Source organism: Panthera tigris, chromosome C2 (assembly GCF_018350195.1).
Source record: "Panthera tigris isolate Pti1 chromosome C2, P.tigris_Pti1_mat1.1, whole genome shotgun sequence".
NCBI classification, from domain to species: domain Eukaryota; kingdom Metazoa; phylum Chordata; class Mammalia; order Carnivora; family Felidae; genus Panthera; species Panthera tigris.
The window spans coordinates 108,235,085-108,243,749 of NC_056668.1; the positions used below are offsets into that span (position 1 = coordinate 108,235,085).

The 8,665-nt window shown below is 41.4% G+C and overlaps 1 protein-coding gene across 1 annotated transcript in view; it reads left to right on the forward strand.

The window, feature by feature from the left end:
* Window positions 1-6,554, forward strand: part of PLCH1 (phospholipase C eta 1) — a 210,221-nt gene extending 203,667 nt beyond the window's left edge. The window contains exons 24-25 of the mRNA XM_042956323.1: window positions 690-1,044; window positions 3,377-6,554. Of these exons, the coding sequence (XP_042812257.1) occupies window positions 690-1,044; window positions 3,377-5,457 (2,436 nt within the window). The 3' untranslated portion in view covers window positions 5,458-6,554. The remainder of the gene's footprint in view (window positions 1-689; window positions 1,045-3,376) is intronic.
* Window positions 6,555-8,665: the final 2,111 nt, after the last annotated feature.

Sequence of the window (8,665 nt, forward strand, 5' to 3'; positions counted from 1 at the left end):
TTGGGTTGGGATACATAATCCACAATGCGGAGGTGATGAGCTGAGCAGCAAATGAACCTGTGACTAACACTCACCGAAAGTGGAAGAAAGGGTTTATAGAAGCATTTTTATTCTTCTCCTTGGTTTTTACTTGTGCCACTTTTCTTGAATGAGCCCAAATTGTGTTTTGTTGTGTTTTGTTTTTTTCCCTTGCAGTGGAGTCCTTTAATACTCAACCCCAGTTATACTATATTGCACTTTCTAGGAGCTACAAAGGTAGTTTCTCAGCATGGTGCTTTGTTCTTGCCGACATATTTCTTTTTAAATGGTTATGGCAGCATGCTCTCTCATATCACTCCATTTCCTGCTTACCACTTTGAAACATGCATCTCTTGCGTTAAGGCGGCCGAAGTTCATAACAGTCTATTAAGTGTGGAAACTTTTCCTATCACCTCATCATCTCTGGGTAGGAAACTTCTGGGTAGCTTGGTTGTGAAAATGGAAGGCTGCCTCCTCACAAAGTAAGGTCAATAAGACATGCATGGTGTTGTGTAGACATGCTGTGAGCTGCCATTTTCTTGGTTTGAATATACTTCAATGGCTGTAAAATTTTGTTTTGTGTTCATTTTTCATGGAGCTGTCATGTCAAAGGCAAGCGGTTGCCACAATGGGATTTGCTTAACTTGTGCTTCATTCTTTTGTGTCTTCAGAACAGACAGCTCCAAGGTCTGAAGGGATTGTTCAATAAGAATCCCAGGCACGGTTCTTCAGAAAACAATTCCCATTATGTTCGGAAACGATCAATTGGAGATAGAATTCTGCGACGCACCGCCAGTGCTCCAGCCAAAGGCAGAAAAAAGAGCAAAATGGGCTTCCAAGAAATGGTAGAGATAAAGGATTCTGTGTCTGAGGCTGCAAGAGATCAGGATGGTGTCCTGAGGAGGACCACACGGAGTCTGCAAGAGCGCCCTGTCTCTATGCCTGTTGACAAAAGTCTGCTGGGGGCTTTGTCACTACCTGTATCTGAAACAGCAAAGGACACTGACGGAAAAGAAAGCTCCCTGGGTAAGATGCTTTACGTTTCTCTAAGAATAAATCCTTTGAACCCATATTCTGGTCCCTGATTACCATTAGGACCTGGTTGACATTTTATAGTCAAAGTAAAAATATACTAAAAAATAAGTAATTTTTAATGTTACCTTTAGACAGGATTTTAAACTTTGGGAAGAGGGTGGTAGAAGAGCTATTTTCTAGTCACCTAAAGCCTTAAAATAACATCGAAGTTTGTAATTGATAGGGGAACGGTCAGGTGTGATGGTACAGAGCCCGTGGGTCTGCGAGGTGCCATGCAGGGAGGTGAACCCTGCAAAATAGGAGCAGAGATCTTGTTTTACCAAGTGGGTACAAATGTTACTGATGGTTCTAAGCTTAAATAGAATCATAGTGATTCTTCTGAGGTTAACTGTAGTTGCATTTCTTTCCCCAATGTATAACACATTTCCATGATTGGAAATGTTTATGGAGAATGAAGTAAAGCCAGATGTTAACAGCACGCCATCTTCTTTACTTGAGAAATCTTTGCTTCTTCAAGAGGTAGCTCAGGTGATATTTTCCTGTGGTCTCATTTCCTTGATCCCCGGATACTGGCAGGGAAGGAAGCATGTCCATGGTTCCTGTCCGGTTATAGGCTCCTCAAGCATAGGGACCAAGCATTACCCATCTTTTTCTTAATTTGAGCATAATGCTTTTTCATTCATATCAAGAACTTGATAAAGAATGATGCCTGCTTTGCATGGTACCAAAGAGCTCCTGAATTGTGTCAGTGACTCCTTCCCCCGCCCTTGGTAATTTAAGCACCAAAACTGTCCATTTGATGTCTCTGCAACAAGAGTTTTAATTAAATCAGAATCTTGTCAGACAAGTATGATGTGATACCTATTTACTTTAGGAAAATACTCCTGTTATCAATCAATCTAATTTCAGTCTTCTCTTTTCTCACAAACTTCATTTTGCTTATGTGGATTTTTATTATAAGATATTCTAAGGGAACAAATGAATTTTTGAATGGCTTATTTGAGGAGAAAAAGAGAGTTTAAAGGTTTGAAATTTTGCTAGGAGCAGTGTCAGAGAAGAGATGAAATACATACTTTAAAGTTTATTTCAAAATCCCATTTTGGGGGAAGATAAATCTGTACTCAATAGAAATCAATACTGGTTAACCCAGAAAGCAATATTTAGTTGATGTGTGTATCCTCCCTTTAACAGCTATATAAGTTTGTCATTTTCATGTATATTATATGAGACTTATGGTAACAATAGAACAAACATAGCCATGCAATGATTCAAGTTATAATGGAGAAAAAAAAAGTGGAGAAAATGCAGAATACAAAATTCTGTATATAATTTTGTCCCTCTAAAGAAGGTTACAGTAGCTATCTCTGAGTGGTAACATCATAGGGTATTTAATTTTTTCCTTGATAATTTTGGGGTTTATCAAACTTTTTATGATGGATTTTTCTTTAGTTAGGAAGGTATTTGGTAAGTTAAATAAATTCTTCTTTTTTATATATCCTGACTGAAAGCATTAAAAAAAGCTATTAATTAGATCAAGAATAATTGAACATTTGATATTATCTTAGCATTATCCTAAGCATGATGGAGTAGCCCAAATTATTGTGAATTTTGTGTTTTTATAGCTTTCCATAAGGTGCCCAATATTTTACTGCCTCTTTTAGGGGAAAATGCAGTATGAAATTTGTGTATTAAAAACAAAAATATGATTAACAAAAAATTAGATATTAGCACCAGCATAGAATTGGTGACCAAGTCTTTAGTTTTACACCTCAAATAGATACTGGTATTTTAATACATTTATTGTACCTTCTAACCTGCTTCAGAACCTGATTAAAGTAGCTGTTTTGCCAAGATGTTTTTTAAGATAATATGATTTGTGATTTTTACTAATACATGTGTAACTTTGAAAGCTTATAGTATCTTGCTTGCAGGTACCACAGTACTTCGTTTAACAGAACTGTCTTGTTCTATTTTTATTGCCATGCTTCTGTGTAGTACAAATCTGAATAGGAAACAACTTAAGGTAATCCTCACTGTAAAAGTATGGTAACTCATTGACATTTTTTTTTGACAATGAATATTACATCCTTAGCTGATGTAATAGATACTCAAAGGGAAGCTTCAGTGAAATTCCTATAAATATAGTTTACCATTTATTCATCACACAGACACTTTGTTACAAACCTCTGCAATCCATAACTATATTCTGTCACGATGTAACAGATCTGCATTCTCCATTTGTCTGTCTGAAGACAAACATGAGTGTTTGCAGGGTCTATAAAAAGCGATACATGTTACCTAAAATGTTCTTTGTTTCATTCAGCAGAAGATAAGGATGGAAGAAAAGGGAAGGCAAGTGTAAAAGACCAACATTTTCCAAATTTCAACAGAAAGTTGTCCTCTTCCTCTAGTGCTCTCCTACACAAAGACATCAGCCAAGGCAACTCCATCATGTCTGTTGCCAGCATGGCAATCACGGGAGAACCGTGGGGAGTGCCAGGTCCTAAGGGTGGGAGAGCCAAAGCAAACGTGTCAAGTGATTGCCGGGAACATGAGTGCCCCAGCCAATCCCTCTCCCCGCGGCAGCGTTTGGCTCTTGATCCTGCCGTTACTCCAACACAAGGTCTGTGTGGTGTGAAAACCAAGGAAAGTGGCAATGTGGGGGGCTCTGTGGAAGAGAAAAGCACGTTGTCAGGAAGCATTTTCTCTCAAAGCAATTTGGAGATTAAGAACTTGGAAGGTCACTGGCGTAAGGGCCGAGCTGCAACATCCTTTTCGTTGTCAGACGTCTCTACGCTCTGTTCTGACATACCTGACTCACATTCCACTGCCGTTCTGCAGGAGAGTGAAATTTCCCATCTTATTGACGATGTCACTTTAACGAATGAGAGCGAGCCGGGCAGTTCCATCTCTGCCCTGATTGGCCAGTGTGAGGAGGCCAGTGATGAGGCAAACCTCACAGTCATTTCTCACGTCCATGGTGCCAGTGCCGTGTCACGTCATTCTCCCTTGCCCCCCTTGGATGGAAAATTCCCTTTCAGGCCTGACTTTTCAATGGGAAAACCCAGGTCATCCTTCCTGTGCTCATCTCCTGAGCCAATTGCTTTCTCAAGTCCCGAGACCTCCAAACACTCCACACACACAGTTTGCGAAACTACCTGCACTCCTGTCTCTAAAACCAAACCAGATGACAACCTTTCTGGTAAGGCCAAGACGGGGGCTGTGGAAAACAGCCTGCCTGGGTCCTCTAACACTTCTCACTGCCAGTTACCAAAAAGTCCCAACCATGGAAAAGACTGGGAAATGCTAAAGAACCACGGCCCTGCCACTTGCACGGACTCGACGCTGGAAGATGTAATAGCCGATGCCACTCTCTGTTTAAATTCTGGAGAGAGCAGTCTCGTGGAAATGGATGGGGACTCAGAAAACCTGTCTATAACAGCCTATGAATATAGAAGAGAGGACACAAGTCACCTTGATTCTCCTTTAAAACTGAAGTACGGTCAGGATGTGGTGGAACATTTTCAAAGAGGTTTGAGAAATGGCTACTGTAAAGAGACTGTCCACTCTTCTGTGTCTGAAATCTTCAACAATATTCAAGATGTCAAAAATCAAAACATTTCCTGTCTAGCCTATCAGGGTGCTGGTTTTATGCATAACACCTGCTCAAATTCAGATGCAAAAACGAACCAGACCTGTGTGCCCCTGTCTAGTGATGAAGCCACGCATGCCCCCGCCCCCAAGCAGCCCACACATCCTCCTCTGCCTGCTCTGAAGCTGCCCAGTCCTTGCAAATCCAAAAGTCTGGGGGACCTAACGTCAGAGGACATTGCCTGCAACTTCGAAAGCAAGTACCAGTGTATCAGTAAGAGCTTTGTTACAACTGGCATTAGAGACAAGAAGGGTGTGACTGTGAAGACAAAGTCCTTAGAGCCTATAGACGCCCTGACCGAGCAGCTGCGGAAGCTTGTGTCTTTTGACCAGGACGAGGGCTGTCAAGTGCTCTACTCAAAGCAGGATGCCAACCAGTTCCCCAGGGCACTGGTCAGAAAGCTGTCATCCAGAAGTCAGAGCAGAGTGCGCAATATTGCCAGTCGTGCCAAGGAAAAGCAGGAAGCCAACAAGCAAAAAGGTGTAAACCCCAGCCACGCGGGGGGAGTGGTTCTTCGAAACAAGCCGTCAGCGCCCCTGCCTGCGGGCAACCGGCACTCCACCGGCTCCTACATCGCAGGCTATCTGAGGAGCACCAAAGCCGGGGGCCCGGAGGGCCGCGGCATCCCCGAAGGGGCGTGCGCAGCCTTGCGCCCTGGCTACGTCGACCAGTTTTGTCCGGATAATTCTGTTCTGCAGACCGAGCCAAACAGTGATGACAAACCAGAAATTTATTTTCTTTTGAGACTGTGAATTACGTAAAGCTGCATTTTCAGTGTTTACAAGGTATTCCGTAGAGTTGTCAGAGTTTTCGGTAAATATGGTCTTGGCTTTGAAATGATTTTAAAATGTATTTTTAAACTTGTGCTTTGGTCTCCCTTCGACTCCACATGTTCTTCCTGTTTATGTGTTTGTATATAGATTGGGGTGACATTTCCCATGTGCATATGATCTCTCTTCCCCGAAGTGTAAATGCCGTCAGTAAGAAATATGTGCATGCCCTAGGTGTGACAGTTCTCAGCGGCTTGGGTTATGATGTGTGTGCGTTTCTTTACCACCCCCTTTGCTCTGTGTCCTCAGATCACAGTCACAAATGTAGTCAGTTTTACCCTCTAATTGCTGAGTTCGTTAAGAAACTTTGCAAAGGACAAAGGGGTACATTCTTTATTTTAAAGCTATTGTCATCATTCCTAGTTTTCCTTCTTCGCTCAGAAGCCCAAACTCATTTTTATAACTCAGCTAAAAGAAGATTGAAAGAGTTACCCTACCTTTTAAGATTTCTCTACCCCAGGCAGAATAAGAGTTCAAAGGAGATTGGTAGCTGTTCCCCCCACACCCTCTCATTTTAGAGTAGGCTGGGAGGGTGTGAGGGAGAAAACAAACTTCTGTATATAGAGACAAAATTGTTTGTTTTACATAAATTTTGTTACATATTTTTGCTAACGGCTTTGTATGTAACAAGAACACAGTTGCCAAGCTATTTGTTGTACTTTTGAATTTTCTGATTAAATTATAGACTGCAAATAATGGCTTTCAGAACGAGGGACTTCTGTCAGACGCTAACAATAATTGTAGCACAGATTGAAAACATCCCCAAAGCTGTCGAGCAGAAAAAAACAAAACAAAACATTTTTCTCATAGTAAAATCCAAGTAAATAGGTAATTAGAAGAAACCTTTTCCCTTCACGGAGCCACGTAACTATATTTTAGAACCAACATACGTTATTTTCACTGTGAATCCATTTTTTATTGCATGTTCAGATGTCCCTCTCTGCTTTTTTTGTAATATTAACTGCAATGATGTTCTTCTTGGAATTCATGGAAATATAATTAAAGCAGATTTTTAAACACTTGGTGAGTGTTTTTTTCAATTGCAGCTCATATATGACTGCTGAGTAAGGGACCCAGAGCACTCAGAAATATTTTCCTTTTCATCTGTTCACAGCAGAAGATAGCTTCTACAGGGGATAGGTTTAAGCAGCAATTTATGTCTCTGAGTGTTTTCATTATGCCTTTAAAGACCATATTTGTAAGGTAACTTGAAAAGAAATCAAATGTAATGAGTTTCTTGCATTTTATGTTGCTATTGCTAGTTTAAAAATAATCCTTCCCAAATCCTGCCCTGGGCGTGGGGACAGGCAAGATGCTGGGTTCAGCAAATCAGACTACTTGAAGCTTTGTTGTGTGGGCAAAGAGCGGGGCGAAAAGCAATCGCGCCCTGATGGCCCTAAGTCCCCAACTCAGAACTTTTCCCCAGTGCTGAGGGTCTTCTCTTTGGACAAACACTGGGATGCTGGTTGGGGTAGTTGTGTCCTGGTGAAAGGGAGAGGGACCCAATTTCATTCCCTTAATGAACCTGAGATATTTTTGTCTTCTTGGGGGTGGTTTGAAACCTACAAAGTTGTATCCTTAGGCCTTGGCTTGTTTTTAAAGTACCCTTATCTTAAAAGAGACTGGCATGATTAAAGTTGTTGAAATTCATTTGCAAAGGGGTAGAAGTTAGCTGCCTTGTTTGATGGAATTGGTATTCTTATAAAAAAAAAAAATCCAAGAGTTTACATTTGGATGTTAACCCTATTTCAAAGTGGTCTAGTGGTGACATAAATGGTTGATGTCAAGTGATGGGTTATCAGACCCACCCCCCAGCACCGTGTGCGTCTGTTACCCACACAAGTAGTATTCTTCTCCTGATAGGACTTAAGAAAAAAAAGGAGAGAGCAAATTCATACATACTCTGTGGGGACTGCTAATAAAGAAGAGGAAGCAATAACGCTTGACTTTTAATACAAGCTTTCAGTGTTCAGATTAGACTCCTGATTAGGATTTCACTTGTTTGGAGGATGGATCAGGGACTCATTCAGTCACAAAGACATCACACAGCAAGTAAAATCTCAAGCAATGTATTAACAGGTTTTCCAATTCTTTTTTTCTTTTGAGAACTAGCAAGACACCCCCTGTCTCTGCAAAGTGTGACTACGGCAAGCCCTGTGAAGTGTCAAAGTTTCTCATCTGACTCCTTTCTTAGAGACCAGACAGACTGTTCCAAGGCTGAGCGGCAACAGGTGCCTGGGAGAGTTGTCTCCAGCAATAGCAATATCCACAGAGGTTGAAAGTAAAGCTTCTTAATATAAATCTGACCAAGCCATCTTAAAACCCTTTAGTGGATCCCCATCATATATGAAATAAGCTTCCATAGCCTTGCATACAAGGTCTTCTTTGATTTGATGCCCTTGTCTGTTTCCACCGCCTAGTCTCCTCTGTCTTGGAATGCCCTTTCCTTCTTTGCTGACTACATTTTCCATGATGTGTCCTGGGGGATCCTTTCCCCTAGAGAACTTTCTGTGTCATCTCCTTTCCCCTACCTGTACCCAACCCATTAGGGTTTTGTGGGAGGTGGGGGGCTTTGATTCCACTCCAATGTATAAATCTGTTCACATGTCTGTTTCTTCCACTAGACTTAGACCTCTCTGAGGACTGTGATTGTGCCTTGTGCCCTTTTCCTAGCTCAAGGCCTGGTACCTATTTGCATTTGGTAAACATTTGAAAAATTGGTGAGTAAGAGAACATGAGGAAAATGTGAAAGAAAGCATGTGTCTGGTATCCGTTTGTTGTGTGCATGGAAGGAGGAAGAGGTACAGAACCTTGTTCCAAGTTGTTTGAATGGTGATAACTGAGTATATCTTTGTTTTCCTTTAATTTTCTCATTTCCTTGTTTCCATCCAGCCCTTTCTTCCTTTTCTTTCCCTTTTAATGTAGTATCTGTCTAGTCATTTGCCATGACTAAGAGTAGCTGATTTTTTTTTTAAATTTTTTTTTTCAACGTTTTTTATTTATTTTTGGGACAGAGAGAGACAGAGCATGAACGGGGGAGGGGCAGAGAGAGAGGGAGACACAGAATCGGAAACAGGCTCCAGGCTCCGAGCCATCAGCCCAGAGCCTGACGCGGGGCTCGAACTCACAG